Source organism: Pelodiscus sinensis, chromosome 2 (genome assembly GCF_052426305.1).
Source record: "Pelodiscus sinensis isolate ZL-2025 chromosome 2, ASM5242630v1, whole genome shotgun sequence".
Lineage (NCBI taxonomy): Eukaryota > Metazoa > Chordata > Testudines > Trionychidae > Pelodiscus > Pelodiscus sinensis.
In genome coordinates this window covers 127,562,160-127,582,405 of record NC_143053.1, presented here as the reverse complement: position 1 = coordinate 127,582,405, position 20,246 = coordinate 127,562,160, and the positions used below count along the sequence as shown (strand labels likewise).

Here is a 20,246-nt window from a genome sequence, read left to right as displayed (position 1 = left end):
ATCCACAGAAGCCAGCACCCATAGAGGGTCGGCTTAAAAGTCAGCTCCCCATATTTCTGATACAGAGGCAGCCAGGGGAGTAGCGCGTGTAGTTGATAGGCCCAGGCTTATCAGTTAATCATGTAGTCAACTACACATTGACATCCCTAGAATGGATATCTAGTGTATATTAGGAATTAAAGAAAATATAATACCCTTATTTATTGCAATGCAATCCTATTGAAGTGTATACAGTTTCTTTTCCTGTTTTCACCTACAGTAACCATCTTTGGTGTGAAATGGTCAAGAAGGCTAAAGAAATACACAAAAAAATACTGGTTAGAATATTTCTGATAGACAATCCACTTAATAAATGTTAAACTGATAAGCTAACAAATAGAATTAATGAGCTCAGTGACTCTCTTGTTTGGGTCATATTCTTGTTTCTCCAGCCTACACACAGGAGCAAAAGCACTGCCTGTGTACTGTTTATTTTCTGCTTTGTTAGTGTGGCCTAGTGGATGCAGCACACTCAACTCCCAAAGGGCATGCATTGTTCTTTTCTGACTCCTGTCCAGTGCTTTTTTTTGTAAAAAAAAGAAAAAAAAAAAAGGTGCCAGGTCTCCAGGAGACAAGTTGTTGAGCTGTGACTGGAGGTGCTGGTACTGCGTCTGGAGGTGCCGGTACTGCGTACAAGGCAGTACCATCACAAAAAACACACTGCCTGTAACCAACACAATTTCAGAGTGGGTTTCAATATCCACCCTTTTCCATGGACTAGAGGGAAGTCACCATTCAAAAGACAGAGTGAGGAGGATGTAAATCTACATGGAAAGAAAAAAACACCTATCCACACATGTGTATGCACACACACCCCTAACACAAACACATATACACATGGGATTTTTCTATGGCAACAGAAAGATCAAGACACTAACTATTCCAAGGGAGAGGATGTGGTTAAACAGAGCATAGTTTTAAATGCTGGAAAAGATGTGTGTTTTTCTTAAGGGACTTCTTATACGCAGTTAATGAAATATTTGCTGTATCACATTCTGATTCTCTCTTTTCTAGTTTAATAACCATGGACAATCATACACAATTCAGTGAAGATTAAGGATGCTTGATCAATGTTACCATTCCTTAAATACTCGGGATATTAACAATAAAGTATTCTTTCATGTTATTGACCGTGGGGGTATCCAAATAATATGTTGATAGTAATTAAAAATAAACCAATATTCAGTCTATATTATAAATTATACGTTAATTGACATCTCTAAAACTAGAGTTACACAGAGTAAATTATAATAGAAAACAATCCATTATTCTTAGTGCACCCCCAGTGATAACATGTTTCCAAAAAGTCTCTTAAGTCCCTCTATATCTGTTTACCTGCCTTACCTTCTATCTTTCCTTCTTTTTCTATCCATCATCCCAAATTATGGAGCTAACTGAGAACACCAAACACATCATTGATATGTATGAACACTGACAAATTATGAAGTCTAATTAGGAAGCCTGAGACCTTACAACACTTCAGCTAATAATTAACCATTAAAAATATATTAAGTTAGAAACCCCTTCTCTTTTTTATGCCAATGCAGCAATACTTCACTATTAATCTTACCCCATGCACTAATGCTGCAACCTAGTGGAATAATAAAGTATTAAATATAAAAATTCATAGAGAGTAAAATGTGCCAAATGGTTGTACACCTGGTTAACAGATATAGAAAATAAATAATTTGCATGGAAATCACTTAGCTGAGGCAAGCTGTTTCAATCATTTGTTTCTTTGGAAAATCATGATGAGGAAATGACTTTGAAAATTCAAGGTGGGTATCTTTTTCACATTAACGTTTTCTGCCTTTCACACTGAGTATTTAACAAGGAAGATGGACAATTATGTAGCTGCTTCAATTTAAGCAGTTTTGTTCGGAAATTCTCTTTTTAAAAAGAATATATACTTTTGACTGGCAGCATGAAATCAGTTACAATTTCAACTAAGCTCCTGTTTTGATCACAACTATAACCATAATATTAAATTATTCTAGAATTGTACGCTGTTTCCCTCACTTTGCACTTTCATATGGGATCCTTAGTTCATTGAGATCATTCGCACACACAAAATTTTACTATACCTATACACACACCAACTCCAAAGCAAAATCCACAATCTGCTCACTAAAGCCATAAACAGCTGTTGTCTAAGTATATACTGACATATATTAATATCTATATGTACAGATACAGGCCCTTGATCTTTTCCTATACCACTTACAGTTAGAAAATCAGAAAATATTGCAAACATAAAGCAAGTAGTAATGTCCATTTACCTACACCTCCCATAGCTACAAAGTCCAATTTAGCATAAAAAAAAAAACTAGCATGAAGTGTATGCTATGATGTGTTTTATCATGAAAATTCTGTCAAACAAAATTAAGTTCAAATACACAAATGCCTCACGACACTCAAAACCACAGAACACATTGATTAAAGGTAGGAATAAGCTATTACACAAACCTGCTGCACAAATGAGCTTGTCAACTACATTGGTATTTACCAGAATGGGTCTGAATCTGAGAAGTTCCCTAGGCACATACAAGATTACCATCTTATGATCCAAGAAGTATTTATCTCCCTATGCAAGCCACATTGACTCTATACGGAGCTACTTTTTCTACTCTGGAAAAAAATAATTTATCTTTCGAACTTTCCTCTCCCCACCCTTACCCATACTTAATTCTCTCATCTCTTTCTTTAAAGAAATTAACATTATATTCAAATAATGCGATTAGTATACAAGTGCCAGTCACCTAAAATTCTCAAGAACACTAGCCCTAAAGTGAAAATATTCCTGGCAAATGGTAATAGGGCACTTTGAGACTAAGAGATATTTTCCACATAAAATAATCTGTCAATAGTCACATGTAAATATAAAGCATACAGTCACCATAAAAAACAGACAGATCATTATTTGCAGAGCTGCTGCTTCGTTGCCTGTCTCTCTCTCACACATGCACACACACATGACAAAATAGTGTCTCAAAACACAAGTAACTGATGTGCAGTTTTGGACAACAGAAAGGTGTTTACTGGAACAAAAGATGAAAATTATAGGAAACAGTGTCATTTGTGTAGAAACAACAAAGATGATAGGTCAGTTTTAAAATGCTGGTTGCTGTTTGTCACTGATTGCACGTGCAGATACAGCCTCTTATGGTAAAAGGCTGCTAGGTTTTTCTGATTTCACTAGTATACACAGTATTAGCCTACTGCAAATATCTAGTGCAGCTGAAAAAGCCATCAACAGTTACTTCTTGGGAATATGAATTTGGACTCGCAATGTGCTGCATTAATTTAACACATACAATATGGATTTCATTGCAGCAGTGACAATAAAGGCTCACAACAACTGCTGACTACATATATTTTCTTTCTTCTCTCCCCCTTTTTCCTTTGATTTTTACCTTTTTACCACAATGCATAGGAAATGCTTGTATAGGAAAAGTGTGTGCACTTTGTATGAGCGTATATGTACTCACATACATACACGCATGCACAAAGTATTGCCTGTATCTACCCTGCCATCCACCTCAAAACACAGATTTGCTCTCTGAAGAAGTATTTTGCTGTAATTGGGATTTAAATCAATGAAACAACAAATGCAATAGTGAAATATCAGAGAAAGCTGTAACTGATACAATCAGGATGCACTGACTGTGAGCATGTATGTGTATGTTGCATGCTCTGCTCATGAAATATGAAACACTGTGCTTTTTTAAGTCCATACAGTATCCCTTCCACCACCACCGAATTTGCAGTAATAGAATACAAACGAAAACTCCGCTGTTTAGAAGCTAGCTTGGTTCCTGGGATTGGAGGGGGTTATTGCAAAATGCAGCTCAATCCTGAATATGTAGCAAGGCAGTTCACTTTGAGCACAGTATATACACAACACATTTATCTCCATTTCATTTGTGTGTCATATTTACCAAAGTGTCTTTGCAATGTATAAAAGTTGTATGTAACAGAAGAATTCTATGGATTACATAAAAGACAGTGCTGCTGCTCTTTCAAGGAAATAAAACAACCAAAGAAAATACAATTGCAAAAGGTTCCTACCTTTTATTCTGCTTCTGAGTAAGTGTAGTAGTGTCCAAGCCAAGCAATGCTGGAGAATTTGCTACAATCTTCCCTTTTTTGTTTGTTTTCTGCTGTTATTTTCTAAGGCTGATCCTACTTGAATCTAACTCAGCTTCTTCTCACAGCATCACTTAACTCTGGACAGCAGGGAACCAACGCTTAGGGGGGAGCTCTCACTGACTGGCTTTCATTCAAAGCGCCTGATTAAGAAAATAATAATAATAAAGCATCACTCCCTCACAGAGAGCGAGTGGGAGAGAGAGAGAGAGGTTCTGCTGATTGAGCCACAGCACTTGCCATGGGAAGGCTAGAGACTGGGAAAGCACAGGCTTTCCCAAGCACACAGTGATTTGCAAGTGAATGCAGTGGGAGGTACAGAGAAAGGAAAGCTTTTTGTGTGTGTGTGTGTATGGTTGCTGTTGAAACCTCCCCATCCCCATCCCCCTCCCCCTACTGATAGAAGGCTCTCTGTGTCTGAAGTCCAAGGTAATCAAACTAATCTACTGTATTCGCAGTGATAAACAGTAAACACATGACCGTTTTTGTAAACATTTTTCCTAATTAGATATTTACTTTTCATTAGCCATCAGTGATCCTACAGTCTTCACCATGCCAAGCCACAAAAGAGGTAACAAAATAAACAAGATACCAAGCTAAACTGAAATGCAACCAGAAAGTAAATTATTATTGTTACTGTTTTCATTGAACTTCCATTTCCATGAGTTTAAAAAAAAAAAAAAAAAAAAAAACCTTTCTTCTGCTCCATCTGTGTTGTAATGTGTAGAAAAAACAAGGAAGGTTTGCACTGTAAGATACCAAAATGTATCCAAAAATCATCTGAGAAGATGGTACAGAGCTACTATTCATTCATTCTTCCAAACCTTAAGTTTTCTTCAAGTTGATATTTGCATCACATGTGCTTAGGACATTATTACTTGGAGCATTAAAATGTAGCTTTTGCTGATGTAATCCTTTTCACAGATTTAATCTATAGCAGTTGATGTTTCCTAATGCAACAAATTGGACTCAGCACAATCCCTCCATGGATCATAGTAAGCCCAATCCTTTCTCTGTGATATAGTAGAGTATTGTGTAACATTGGTTAGATACAGCAAATATCCACATAAGATTAAGTCAGTGGATGTCAGTATTGCTCCATCTAAACAGTGGAAAGAGAGATTTTTTCTGGTTGTAAAAAAAGGCCTCAACCCTTCCCCAAAAGTTAAGATGTGTCCAATTTAGGATGCGCGCAATGTAAGGAGACACAGATGATGTAAAAAAAGATTTCCTAGCAGTGAAATGTGTGACATTATAGATTAGTCTCCTCAGAGAAAGAGATAGAGGCCTCACTGTCACAAAACACCAGGTCTTAAAATGTGATCCAGGACCGTGGACAGGTTTGCGGAGCCTTTAATGGTAGGTCATGAGTGCCAACAGTCCACATTGTGCTCTCTCTTCTTTCTTGTTTCCAGCTGCTGCATTGCACTTAAAAATGATAGGAAGAAAAAGTAAGTACTTTTTCTTTATTATTTTTCCATGTAGCAATTGCTACAGTTGCCACAGGAATGTAATGGCATCACTTAAGGGAGAGGAGATGATCTGTGCTGTCACCAATGGGAGTGGAAACAGTCCACTGATGGCTCATGCAATGCAGAGTTTGAGAATTCCTGTCCTAGGGGCAATGAAAAGTACAATAAACAACATTTATTGACACAAAGGAATAAAACAATGCAACAGAAAATACTTCGCTCTCTTTTTCCAAGATATAGCACAATGTATTACATTATAAAACCATTGTATTTATTTTTGCTGTCTTTTCTCCAAAGCTATGGCAATATAAAAATAATGATCTCCATTTTTGCTTCTGTTCCTGCTTTACATAGAATTTCATTCTCAAAAATCTCTCTCTCTTTCTCTCTCTCTCTCTCTCTCTCGGTATGTCTACACTGCCACCCTAGTTCGAACTAGGGTGGCTAATGTAGGCATTCGAAGTTGCAAATGGTGCCGCCATTTTTAAATCCCCCTTAGTGCAGACTCCGTGCCCGCAGCTACACGCAGCACGGAGTAGGTAGTTTGAATTAGGCTCTCTAATTCAAACTACCATTACTCCTTGTGGAACGAGGTGTACCGGTAGTTCGAATTAGAGAGCCTAATTCGAACTACCTACTGCGTGCCGCATGTAGCCGCGGGCACGGAGTCCGCACTAAGGGGGATTTAAAAATGGCGGCGCACGGCAAGATGCAAATGAAGCCCGGGATATTTAAATCCTGGGCTTCATTTGCAACTTCGAATGCCTACATTAGCCACCCTAGTTCGAACTAGGGTGGCAGTGTAGACATATCCTCTCTCTCTCTTTCTCTCTCAAGGAGAGATTAGCTTATTGAATTAATAAATGTGACTTTCTTTTTCCCTCAAACATAGGGAGAGCCGTCTACACTACCAAGCAATCTGTGTTGCAACATTGCTGTGATATCTTTACTGACTTCCAACCTTTCCCTTTATTCATATGAGACAGGAAATTTAAATTCCCTTGTGTTTGATAGACTCTGCCCAAGACTGAATTCAATGTAGTTTTCAGAGTTATTGTCTTTTCCACTCAATCAACTGTGGTGCTGGCTTTCCAAAAACAACAGGTCCAGGAAAAACCTCTCTCCATGCGAGGCTGAACAGCCTTTTAAAGTGACAGTTACATTCAAAGATTTACAGGGAGTTATAAAAAAAAAGTTTGTACATTATTGCAAAATATTTTGCAATAGCTCTGCAACCCTGCATAGCTGTTCTGATGAGTCAACAGATTCTTATGTTATGAATGGTTGATAGTAATTTTTCTTTTATTTTTACATGTTGTTATTAACATTGCAGTCAGTATGAAATGGAATACAATGAATGTATATAAATTATTATATTTTATGTATATTTTATGTATATTTATAAAAACATACATATATATTTAAGATAATGTAACAGAAACCCTTATTCCATAATAAAAGGGCCTTATTCTGGTTTTACATTAATTTAGACTTAATCGTAATTAAAGTGGACTAATCTAAATTAAAACAAAGCTATCTTATTCCAGGATAAGACTGTCCACACATGGAGTTATTCACAAATAGCTATCAGACTCCAAATTCACATTCTACCTTCATCTGAATTAAAGTCAAAAGTATATATGCTCTAACAGATTTCTAGTTTATGTTTCTTATGTGTTGGTTCCCATTGAAAACTCAGCATTCACCCACAGTTATAACACAGTGGTATCAAAACAAAGCATATATTTACTATAATAGGCCTAAGAAAATATTGGGCAAATGTTTATTTTCTAGTATCTACAATTACATTCCATGTATAAGTGGCAATACTATCATAGCTGGAATGGTATCTTTATATAACTTTGCCAAATTTTAACCACTTGGACTGAAGTTTTTCTGTGGTGTCTATCTGAATTATTTTAGCTAGTTTCATCAGCCAAAACAGATCAGTTATTTCTGAGAATGAAGTTAGGGAAAATAAAAATATTTTTCCTTATGCTAAAAAAATCTGGAAACTTTTTCTTTGTAAAAGCTTTAAATAACCCTATGCTTTGGAGCAGTGACTTGAAATTTGGCTTTTGTGTTAGGGAAGTACTTTTTGCTAGCCCCATGAAAATCCACCTGAATCTGGCCAAGTTATATAAAACTGAAAAACTGCAGTTTGTGTACATGCAGAAGAGACTTTTTGGTATTTAGCAGCTACATTTCCCAAATATTCCATCTGCACTGAGCATGCTCCTGTCCAGGACTGAACAATACTTCCTATGCATCTGCAGCTCTGAGATGCTGCAGGGCCATGCTGAGCCCTGAATGTGTCTGGGTACTGAATGTGGCGAACCTTCCTCTTCCTTTGCTCTGAATCATTTCCCCACAGTGCCCCAGAAGTTTGAAGGAGAAAGTGTCATAACTCACATGCAGAGGGGACAAAAAACAGATCTGCACGAGGATGGGGAACAGGCTTTACATGAGCTAGGTCACAATGGATCATAACAAAATGAATTTTCTAAGCAAGCATCCACTAAGGAGCACATGTGTTTAGTACAACCTGGACCAAAAACTTTATGGATTGGCTTCTTTTCCAATTTGTCACCTCCTGGGTTAGTAAAACCAACCAGGATTGCTACAGGAAGTAGGTAATCTTCTCCCCACTTTCTCTCACCAACCCAGCACCATCCTCACAGAAAGCAAGGAAGCAAAAAGAGCCAGATGACCCAGAGGAAGAGAACACAACAGGTAATCATTATGGCTACGTCTACACTGGCCCCTTTTTCGAAAGGGGCATGCTAATTTTAAACTTTGGAATAGGGAAATCCGCGGGGGATTTAAATATCCCCCGCGGGATTTAAATAAAGATGTCCGCCGCTTTTTTCCGGCTTGGGGAAAAGCCGGAAAAAAGCGTCTAGACTGGCCCGATCCTCCGGAATAAAGCCCTATTCCAGAGGATCTCTTATTCCTACTTTGAAATAGGAATAAGAGATCCTCTGGAATAGGGCTTTATTCCGGAGGATCGGGCCAGTCTAGACGCTTTTTTCCGGCTTTTCCCCAAGCCGGAAAAAAGCGGCGGACATCTTTATTTAAATCCCGCGGGGGATATTTAAATCCCCCGCGGATTTCCCTATTCCAAAGTTTAAAATTAGCATGCCCCTTTCGAAAAAGGGGCCAGTGTAGACATAGCCTATGTGTTCTTTCTCCTGGCATCCATTTCCAGACAAACAGAGGCTAGGGATACCATTCCTACTCATCCTGGCTAATAGCCATCAATGGACCTAAACTCCATTAATTTATCTAGTTGCTTTTTGAACCCTGTTCAAGTCATAGTCTTCACAACATCCTCTGGAAAGGAGTTCCACAGGTTTATTGTGTGCTGAGTGAAGAAATACTTCCATTTGTTTGTATTAAATCTGCTGCCTATTAATTTCATTTAGTGACCCCGGGTTCTTATATTATGGGAACAAGTAAATCACTTTTCCTTATTCACTTTTTCCACACCAGCCATGATTTTATAGACCTCTATAATATACCCCTTTAGTCTCCTCTTTTTCCAGTGTGCATTACTTTACGTTTATCAACATTAAATTTAATTTGCCATTTTGGGTAAGTCTCCACTACAGAGTTTTATCAGAAAAAAATGTCTGTTTTTCTGACAAAACCTGAGTTACGTCCACACTGCAAGCACGTTCTTTTGACAGTAAAGCAAAAGAATGGAGGGGTTTTTGTGGTATTGGTAATCCTCATTCTATGAGGAAGACAACTTTTTGCAAAAGAGCTCTTTCACAAAAAGCCGTGTGTGGATGGGAAGGAGGGTTTTCTTTCAAAAGAAGAGGCATCCAGGAAATAGCACAGGTGCCCTGGTGGCCACTGCATACAAACTAATCACAACTCTACAATTCCTGTCTCCTGGCCCCTCTTAGAGCTGCAGGCACCCTGGAAAAGCCTTGCTGCAGGAAGCCAGCCAGAAAGCAACACCCTGACCATGCAGCTCTCCCTGCCACAGCCATTGCAAGTCATGTCCGTCCCTGAAGTCCCCCGCAAGTCCCCTGCCCCTTGCAGAAAGCAGCCCCATGGGTCCCAGGACCCTCCCAGGAGGACCAAAAGATTCAGTCCCTCCTCGAGCTGTGGAATGAGGAGGAGACGCTGCAGGATCCCCAGGCCAAGTGGCGGAATACCAACATTTATTGCCATATGGCTGCATCCCTGGTGGAGCGCGGACACTCACCCAGGACCATGGAACAGGTCAGAGTAAAGTTAAGGAACTGCGCCAGGGATATGTCTGGGCCACTGAGCACAGCTCCCACTCAGGGGCAGGACCCTACACCTGCCCCTACTAAAGGGAGCTTCACCAGATCCTGGGGCATGGGGAAACATCTTCCCTATCTATTCTGGTGTACTCCAGGGTTAAGACCCCCATCATAGTCTGGCCGGATGTTGCCCCAGAGAAGGAGCAGGAGGGCCAGTCCCAGCTGATTGTGCTGGAGGAGGAGATGGGCACCATGACTCTCTCCCTCAAGCTGGTGCAAGGGAGCCAAGTCATCTCCTAGGTCTCCTTGGATGCCTGGGAGGAATCCGAAGGTGAGTGGTCTCACTTTTGTCACACTCACAGGGTGGGGGAGGTGGACGTGCAGGTGGGCGAGCGAGTGTCGTGCAGATGCTTGGGCAGGACATTGTGCTGTGGTCCATGCATGTGCAACCATATGCTGTGTTACTGTGAGGCACACAGCTGCAGCAGGCAGCCATTGAGCACACCCAGGATCCTGCTCCCAGGCTCAGAGGAGGACACACATGTCCTGTCCCTGGGGATGGGGAGGCGGCTGGAAGCAGGCTAGCCACAATGGTGCAGGCACCACCCCACACAAACTGAGGAGTGCTGAGGACAGCAGGCATGCCTGCACATGTGAGGCAGCAGCTGTTTCCTCACACAGCCCAGTGAGCCGCACCTGTGTGTGTGGACCCTGGGTTGCTCCTGGCTCCTCTGCCACCCATGAGGGGATCCCACTGTGGCCAAACACTTCCCTTGGCTGCTTGTCCATGGGCCTGGAGGTAGAGGGTGGGAAGCAGGTAACATGGTCCTCTGGGCATGTCGGCCTTGCACATGGGACATCCCTCCCCTTCCTCTGGGCTACAGACTGTTGGTCGCTGCTTGCAGTGTCTGCAGAGATGACTAACCACCTCTCCCTGTTGTGTTTTCTCCACAGCTGGGCCAGCCGGCACTGAGGGCTGAGCCACACCACTGCAGCCACCTGCCAGAGCTCGGGGGACCAAAAGGTGTGGCAGGGTCCAAGAAGACCTGATGCGGCAGCATACAAGTGTCCTTCAGGACATACACCAGACCCTGGTGCACGAGGTCTGCACAGACCTGGAGTGGCGGGAGCGCACCTAGGACCAACTTATGCAGCGGTGTGACACCATGTGTGCCATCATGTTATGCACGGTGGCACACCCGCCTGATGATGCTGCTCCAGGCTTCCAGCCTCCTGTCCCCCTGCTATGTCCATTGCCCATCTGCCTGCCTTCCCTCCCACACCTCTGCTCTGTCCTCAAGTGATGCCCAGGGACCCTCCCCAAGTGATGCCAAGGATCCCCTCCTCTTGCCCCCTGCCAACCCTTACCCCACTCTAGCCCCTACTGTTCTCCCAAGACCCACCCAACCCCAACGAGGTCCCTGCATCCAAGGTGGCACATCGAGCCGCCCGCTCTGAGTTATGAGCCCCTGTGACGGGGCGGCGCCTGACACGGCCACGCCCTACACTCGGGCAGACCCCGGGGCCCACCTGGGTGGTCCGGAGATGCGGCCGGGCAAGAACAAAACTGGCACGGCTGGAACAGCCAGCGGGGAATGGGAGGGGTAAACCCCGGCGCCGGCTGATGATGCGACGTGGGGGCAGGGCCACGGGCCGGCAGCGGGAGATTCAAAAGGGGGCCAGGAAGGCCCTCGGGGAGGAGGGAGCGGAGGCGGACTGAGTCCTAGGGAGGAGCCAAGCTGGGTAAGGGCTCTCCCTTGGCACGAACCGAGGAGGGGGAAACGGACTTTCCTCGAGGGGGGGGGAAGAAGTGGCCCAGGGCGGGGCCGCGGAACCCAAGAACGGAGGGTTTGGGGTTAGCTACCCCCTCCGTTGAGTGAGGCCACAGACCTCACCTTAGGGCCCTGGGCCCCCTTCCCATTCCCCCATTTGCAAGCGGAGGGGAACCAGCCGATCACCCGCAGCCAGCAGTACGGACTCGGCTGAGCCAACCGGAGGCCGCATAAGGAACCCCGGAGTCCCGTCGTGGCATGGGCGCATGGCCCTGCGGCGGGTAGGGGGCTCGTGACAGCCCCCCCCCCCCAGTTAAGAGCCTCCTTCCCACTACCCACCTTTTCTGAACCTGTAATCAATACAGACTGCATTTTTTCAAACCACACTGGTATGTATATTAGGAGGTCAGGGAAAGGTCGAAGGGAGGGGTTGTGGTGGTAAAGGAAAGGGCTGGAAGGCAGAGGCCCCTAGGGAGGAGGCCCTGGGGAGATTTACTGGGGTCCTTGAGAAAACCTCTCCCTAAGGGCCTCCTGGATGGCTGCTGGAAGGCTCGCCCCTCATGGATGGCGACTACCCCGCACCTTGAGAGGATGGCCTTCCCCTTCCTCTCCACAATGTTGTGGAGGACACAACATGTTACCACCACCTTGGGAATGTTGTGCTCCCCCGTGTCGAGGCAGATGAGGAGGCACTGGAAATGTGCCTTGAGGTGGCCAAAGGTGCTCCACCTGGATCCTGGCCTGGTTCAGGTGGGCATTGAATTGGTCCCTGCTGGGATCCAGGTTGCTGGTATAAGGCTTCATCAGCCACAATGGCATCTGCACGTCACCAACTGCTAAGTCACAGGGGGAAAAAATGTGCCTGCCTCCAGCTTCCTGCACAGGCTAGAGTTCCTGAACACTTGGGCATCATGTGCCCTGCCTGACCACCCAACAAAAATGCCTTAAGTATCTCTGGTGGTCAACCAGAGCCTACAGCACCATGAAGAAGTAGCCCTTTCGATTAATATAATGGGCCGCTCAATGGTCCGGTGTGCGGATTGGGATGTAGGTCCCATTGATTGCTCCCCCGCAATTCAGGAATCCCAGGGCAGCAAATCCAGCCATGCTCATATCCAGGTCTCCCAGATGGATGACCCTCCATAGCAGGATTGAGTTGATGGCTCTCACAAGCTGCAGAAGGAGATAAAGAACACACAAACCAGAGAATGAGAGAGGGGTGCCTGAGTCCTTGGGAGATGCATGCCCCCCTCTCCTCCCCTCCCCTCGCCCAAACACCCCAGGAGCCACTTCCTATGAGCCCCTCCCCCCCAACACTCCCACAGCAGCAGGGCTGTGTGAGGGTGTGATGGCACAAATCCCTGGGGATGTTGCATAAGGGTCCTCTTATGCAACGCTTCCTCCCTCCCCCCCCCCCCCCAGGGACTACAGCCTAAGAGTGCCTTACCTCAATGAGGAGAGCCCTGACTGTGGACTTCCCCATGCCGAACTGGTTGCCCACCGACTGGTAGCTGTTGGGGGTGGAGAGCTTCCAGAGGGCTATTATGACTGGCTTCTAAAGGGAGATAGCGGGCCACAGGTGGGTGTCATGTCTCCAGAGGGAGGGGGCGAGCCAGGCACATAGCTCCAAAAAGGTGACCTTCCACATGCAGAAGTTTTGGAGCCACTGTTGGTCGTTCTGTTGCTACATGAGCAGCCAGTCCCACCAGTCGGAACTGGTGTCTAGCCTCCAAAAACACCTCTCCACTGTGGGGTTCCACAGGCATGGAGAGCATCCCTAGAATGAGCTAGGGGTCCAGGCAGTGCAGGACCAGGAAGGCAGCTGGCAGTAAGTGCTGCAAAAATTGCAGCATGGCCATGTGGGGCCATTGCATGCCCAGAGGCAGCTCCAGCTCCATGGCACAGGAAAGCTTCAGGAGCTGCCCCTGGCCCCAGCATAATCCCTTTGGCTGGTTTCTGGCCAGAAACTGGCCAATGGGAGCTGCCTGTGTGAATACTAGGCAGCCAAGAATAACGTCGGCTCAGTTATTCACACAAGCACATGGAATAACTGGTTGGGAAACGTAAGTTCTGCAAGAAGGCAGGCTGGCTTGGCAGCTTACTGGTAAGTCTCCTGGCCATAGCCTGCCTCTGGCATTCCAGCCCCTCCCTTCCCTAACCCTCTGCCCCACTCTTGAACCCATACCCCTTCTCAGATCTGGCACCCCAATCTCCTGCCCAAATCACAATCCCCTCCTACTCTAGGTCACAACCCAACCCCTGCACTCCAATCCCCTGCCCTAGGTCACAACCACCTCCTTCACCCAAACTCCCTCCCAGACTCCATTCTCCCTCCCGAACCTCAGTCCCTTACCCCAAGCTTTTTTCTGCACCCAGTTTCCATCCGAGACTCTGCACCTCCTCCATTAATATCATAGAAGAGTACAGCCCTCGACCACTTTCCAAAATCTTGCCGTGTCCTTGTAAAAAATGATTGCCCACTCCTGTTCTAGGGAGAAGCCAAGGACAGGGTGTAAAAGCACCAGGAGATTGCTGTATACCCTTAGCAAGATGCAGATGAAGGGCAGATTGACGACTCTAAAAGACAGGGCAAGCATCTATCATTTGGAACAAGATAGCTGAGATATGAGAAGAACAACTTAAGAAAACAAGCATTCATGAAATGGCAATTGATTATAGTATAACAGTGCAAATCTTTCTGATCCCAATTAAGGAAAACTGCTATAAGAAGATGCTGCTTTGCCATAATTTTTGGGAACACCATATCAAGACTATCACATTGGTCCGGACCAATAGAGCCCCATTCTTACCTATCCATGATCAATCTGGTTACTAACTGCTATTCTTAATTAACATTGTATATTGCCTTTCTCCCTATGGAGATCTCATGTGCTTCTTATAAGTATAATGTTTTTGGTGGAGAATTGAGAAAGGGGGATAGCATGTGCTTTTTATTTATTTTTTTAAGAATCAATGGAAAAATAGTAAGAGGAGGATATACTGTAATTTTGGGTACAGAAGGATTATCCTGCAGTTTTTTGTAATTGAAGTGATCAATAATTCAGGGTGTACACCCTGGTTGTAAAAGCCCAGGTAAGATAGAGGAGAATTAAATTTCTTCCTTCCCTGGTCAGAGAGTTGCAAGTACAAAGAAAGGAGGAGGAGAATTAGACTCCTCACTCCTTCCCCGCTTCAGTTGGCCAGGAAACAAGAAATTGTCTTCAAGGTATAAACCCTAGCTGTCAGAGCAAAGTGGAATAAGGAGAGGGGTTTAGTATTCCACTCTCTGACTCAGTTGCTGGAGAATAATTTAAAGATGTGAAAATAAATTCACTAATGTCTGTGAAGCACTAGGATAATATAGTGATGATCCCATGAAGAAATTAACTATCTTCTCAGCAGGGCTTGAACAGTGTGCAGCATGTTTCCGAATACATGCAACTTTGCAATTAAATGAGGCCCAGACCCAATAAAAGCTAAATGCTCTGGAAGTTCCCCCTGCAATAGCATTCATAATAGTCTGGGCTTTCTGCTTTGCCATTGCTACTCCCTATTTCCCCAGGGTAACTCCTAATATTGTCTTCCCGTGCCTTCTTCCCCACCCCCACCCCCCATCATAACCCTTTTAATCCAACACAGAGTCCATGGAAAACTCTAAGATATATGCTCATATCCATGGACCAAATGCCCTGTCTTAATTCATCCATGTGTGTCCTTTTCTCCTACAGTTAAAAATTCAGAAACCACTTTTATGAAAAAGCAGAAACATATCTTTAAGGAATGCTGTACACCCTTTTTTACCCATTATCATTACTCGTGAACGTACAGTACAAGGTCTGCCATGTAAAAATCTTCTCTCTCGGTGCCCTTTCTTCCTTGGTCTTTATCTCTTCTGATGCTATAAACAAATATGGGCATCATAAAAAGTTGAAATTATCTATAGTTTCCTTGCAGACACCCTCTGGTATGGTATAAATGAAATGTGGGATTGAGATGCAACACATTTATGTCTTTCCAAAAGACCACACGTAAATAAAATTGCAGAGCCAGACAGGATAGCAATAAACCAATTCTATTGCAAAATGTATTCAAGAATTTCTGCAGTGATTTAAAAACAATATCCACAAAAGCCTTATGGACAAATCACTACAGAATAGTAACAATAGTCTTTCAACACCCATCTTCATGTCAATATAATGAGCAAGAGAAATGTGAAAAAAAATTAAAACCAAATGTTTGATTAATACAGCTGCAACAAGAGAGGAGCCTATCAATTGTAAATTTTTTACATATGTTAAAAAAAGGACATTCATTATAATGGTACTTGCACACTTAAGTGGCACTGAAATTGTTCTGAAACAAAAAACAGGACTATGTAGCACTTTAAAGACTAACAAGATGGTTTATTAGGTGATGAGCTTTCGTGGGCCAGACCCACTTCCTCAGATTAAATAGTGAAATTGTTCTGTTTGTGCTACTCAGACACCTTTTGGTGTTTGCCATTTCCACCACTCTTTAGACAACGTGTTTATTGTTTTCTTGCTAATGTTGGCTTTAACATTTTTGCCGTTTACTTATAGGTGTAAATGATTACAGGAAGGAGACCAAAAAGTAGATTGCAGCTTTGTTTATGTGACCTGAATAGCAGTATCATCAATGATACCCTCTGTCTTCCTCCATTTTTCCTTTTTCTAACTCCCGCCAGTAAGATCTTCATTTGAAATATTCCTACAACTTGCTGTTTCATCCCATTATAATATAAATAAATTATCCTACATGTAGGTGTCAGTGTGGCATTTTTCGCAGGACGGATTTAATCAGAAGTGTGTTTTAGCAGAAGAGAGTTGTAAATTCTAAGTGTAATATACAAACAGTTCTGTGAATGTATCTGTTCCTGAAGGGATGAGAAGTGGTGCATTGCCATCCCATTGAACTTAAATAAACATGTACGTGTATGTCCAATTGCACAGAAATGACTAAATAAATGAGGAAACTCTTCTACTTTGATTAAATGTAATCTGTGTTCTTCCAGATCCTTTTTTTTTTGCATTTGGCAAATGTGATGGTTGTCATGATACAAGGAATAGAAAACTAGCTTCAGCTCAATTGCTCACATTTGAAAGATGCATTTTTGCTGTGAAAGAAATAGAATTAAGCACAATTTTCAATCTAAATAATACCATGGATTACTTTTGCAGAGTTCAGGGAAACAGAAAGCAGATAGGAAGCCACGGTATTTACCCAGGCATCAAAATTAAAGATAGGTAAAAAAATTAAATATAGAGAAATGCTAAACTTCAAATGTATTCACACAATTACAGCTACAATTATAGAGAAAAGCTGGGTATGGAGTGGAAATATCTTGAGTTCTTTACTGAGGCTTAGATTATATCCGTGTATCCATGTTCAGAAGAATCACTAAAAACGCTCATCTCTCATTTTCCAAATTGAAGATAATACATCCTACATCCCTACAAGGCTCATGTGAAGATGACTCTCCACAGATTTCTGAGGTTGGAAGTGGGTGATAAAGAGCAGGACAGTGTTTGTGACCGTACTGCATGCTCGGTGACAGGAGTTCTATGTGCAATGTAAAACAGCTCAGAGCCAAGTAGCCACAATCTGGGCCCAGTGCAGAGAGTCAGCAAATGTCAAGAGACAGGATTCCAGGCAGAAGGTATTAGTAATGCAAGTCACTGTCCTAGTAAATTGCCTCCTTGCTCTGAATAAAGGGAAACTCCTTCCCCACAAGAGACGAGGAGTCCTGTGGCACCTTATAGACTAACTGAAGTGTAGGAGCATAAGCATTCGTGGGCAAAGATGCACTTCGTCAGATGCATCTGACGAAGTGGGTCTTTGCCCAGGAAAGCTTATGCTCCTACACTTCAGTTAATCTATAAGGTGCCACAGGACTCCTCATCGCTTTTGCAGATTCAAACTAACACAACTACCCCTCTGATCCTTCCCCACAGATCACCAAGGCTGTGTCTACACTGGCAAGTTATCAGCCGCTTTTCCGGAAAAACTTGCCAGCTGTCTACACTGGCCGCTTGAATTTCCAGAAAAGCACTGACGATCTAATGTAAAATCATCAGTGCTTTTCTGGAAAAACTATGCTGCTCCCATTCGGGCAAAAGTCTTTTTCCGGAAAACTGTTCCAGAAAAGGGCCAGTGTAGACAGCTGGCAAGTTTTTCTGGAAAAAAGCCCCGATCGCGAAAATGACGATCCGGGCTTTTTTGCGGAAAAGCGCGTCTAGATTGGCCACGGACGCTTTTCCGGAAAAAGTGCTTTTCCAGAAAAATATCCTGCCAATCTAGACACGCTTTTCCGAAAATGCTTTTAACGGAAAACTTTTCCGTTAAAAGCATTTCTGGAAAATCATGCCAGTGTAGACGTAGCCCAAGAGTCACAGGGAATGCTAAGACCAAAAGCCATCTCCCATTCACCTAATGTTATTAGGAAAACTTCTTTCTTCCTCCTCATCTTAGGGTGTGTCTAGACTACATGCCTCCTTCGACGGAGGCATGTAGATTAGCCAGATCGGAAGAGGGAAATGAAGCCGCGATTAAAATAATCGCGGCTTCATTTAAATTTAAATGGCTGCCCCGATCTGCCGATCAGCTGTTTGTCGGCAGATCGGGGGAGTCTGGACGCGATGCCCCGACAAAGAAGCCTTTCTTCATCGACACAGGTAAGCCTGGTTTCACGAGGCTTACCTGTGTCGATGAAGAAAGGCTTCTTTGTCGGGGCATCGCGTCCAGACTCCCCCGATCTGCCGACAAACAGCTGATCGGCAGATCGGGGCAGCCATTTAAATTTAAATGAAGCCGCGATTATTTTAATCGCGGCTTCATTTCCCTCTTCCGATCTGGCTAATCTACATGCCTCCGTCGAAGGAGGCATGTAGTCTAGACACACCCTTAGAGTTCTTCCACAGGAAGAAGCAATGACTTCAGTGGAAGTTTTCCAGACTGAGGACTGAGTAAAAGCTGAATAAGAAATAGGATTTGGCCTTATATGTTAAAATATTGTATAGGGATGCACTTCAGAAGTATTGATGGGGGACAAAGCATTATAATTAATTTAATGTTGTGGGCAAGAAAAGAGGCAAATATTGGAAACTCAACATGGAATTTAGCATTACTTACAAAACTCATCCAGAATTTCTATGGACACCGGAAGAGTTCAACAAGATAACTGGCAGGCATATTTTATGATGTGTGAATTTAAATGACACGGGTATTTGTGATTGGAATTTCTGTCACAAATTAGAGTTCAGGAGGGTTGTAAACACCAGGATGGTTGGGACAGGTGCAGGAGCAAGAAAAGATCCCATCACTGCCATTGCTGCATGTCTTGGTTTATAGTTTGAGACCTGCATAGGATACCCAAAAATCCCAGCTGAAACATTATGAAATAAAGACTGGTATTGTATGACAGTTTTGGAAATCTGTCAGTATAATTTATGAACTCTTGTTGAAGTTATGAAGTTGTTATAAAATTGCAGTATCAGGAATTGCCAACACTTGCTGAGAAGGACTGAAGCTTGCACCTACCAGACAAGGGACAATGGAGTGGCATTAATCTTAACAACTTTACATGATTGAATCACAGATGTGTTAAGAGATTGACTGGACCTGGAAGAAGCTGTTCCCAGGGGCGGACTGGCAATCAAAATAGACCCAGGAAATGGGTTGCGAACGGCCTGCTTTTTCACATCAAAGATTTTTTTTTAAATTTACTCTTTGACCCCCATTAGCCACACCCCGACCTCTGTTAACCACGCTCCTGACCCACATTAGTCACACCCTTGACTCCTATTAGCCAGGCCTCTGGAGGTAACACTCTCGGGGCAAGATGGACACATGACCAGAAGTAAAAGGTGTCATGTGACCCCTCTCTAAGGGCATCCTCCTTCCAATATGGATTAGTTTGGCCCCCACCAAACCCCCCTCATGCAGCTATCCTGCAATTGCATTAACCCAATGTGTATTACATTAATTCAGGGATGGAGGGGGCAGAGAGGCTGTGGGAAGTGTTCCCTTTAAGGCTACGTCTGCACTGGCAGCTTCTTGTGCAAGAACTGTTTTGCAGAAGAGTTCTGGTACAAGACGTCTTCCACAAGAGCATGTCTACACTGGCATGTGCTTTTGTGCAAGAGATGTTGCTCTTGCCCAAAAAAGCTATGATGGCCATTTTAGCTATAGGGCTTTCTTGCACAAGAAATTCATGTTGCCTGTCTACGCTGCCCTCTTGCTCAAGAGGGCTTATTCCATGTGGGGAGAGGAATAACTCTTCCAGAAGAAGTCCTGTTTTCTGATGCTAGACTGTAAATTTACTTGCGCAAGAACGTGCATGCAGTATAGACACATGGCAAGTTTTTGCGCAAGAACAACTGTTCTTGTGCAAGAAGCTGCCAGTGTAGACATAGCCTAAGAGTTTCCTTCTATGAGCAGAATGAATTTTGTGTTGTGCAACAGTACTGAGTTCATGGGGCTTGTCTTCAGATCTGCTTCTGACCCCATATGCGGCCTCGCAGGGAATCACGAGCTGGGAAGAACTGTGGACCCATCCTGAC

The 20,246-nt window shown here is 43.5% G+C and overlaps 2 protein-coding genes across 6 annotated transcripts in view; one reads left to right on the top strand and one right to left on the bottom strand.

The window, feature by feature from the left end:
• Positions 1 to 4,507, bottom strand: part of LOC102461263 (cadherin-10) — a 166,043-nt gene extending 161,536 nt beyond the window's left edge. Inside the window, exon 1 of the mRNA XM_006112616.5 lies at positions 4,108 to 4,507. The gene's annotated coding sequence lies outside the window, so the exon portion shown is untranslated. The remainder of the gene's footprint in view (positions 1 to 4,107) is intronic.
• Positions 1 to 8,516, top strand: part of LOC142827203 (uncharacterized) — a 31,846-nt gene extending 23,330 nt beyond the window's left edge. For 2 of the 5 annotated variants that reach the window (XM_075921420.2, XM_075921419.2), the window contains exons 5-6: positions 4,712 to 4,756; positions 5,601 to 6,126. In XM_075921420.2, the coding sequence (XP_075777535.2) occupies positions 4,712 to 4,756; positions 5,601 to 5,839 (284 nt within the window). In that variant the 3' untranslated portion in view covers positions 5,840 to 6,126. Of the gene's footprint in view, positions 1 to 4,711; positions 4,757 to 5,600; positions 6,129 to 6,549 lie in introns of those variants that run through there. The other 3 variants (XM_075921426.2, XM_075921421.2, XM_089776417.1) reach the window with 3 other exon arrangements.
• Positions 8,517 to 20,246: the final 11,730 nt, after the last annotated feature.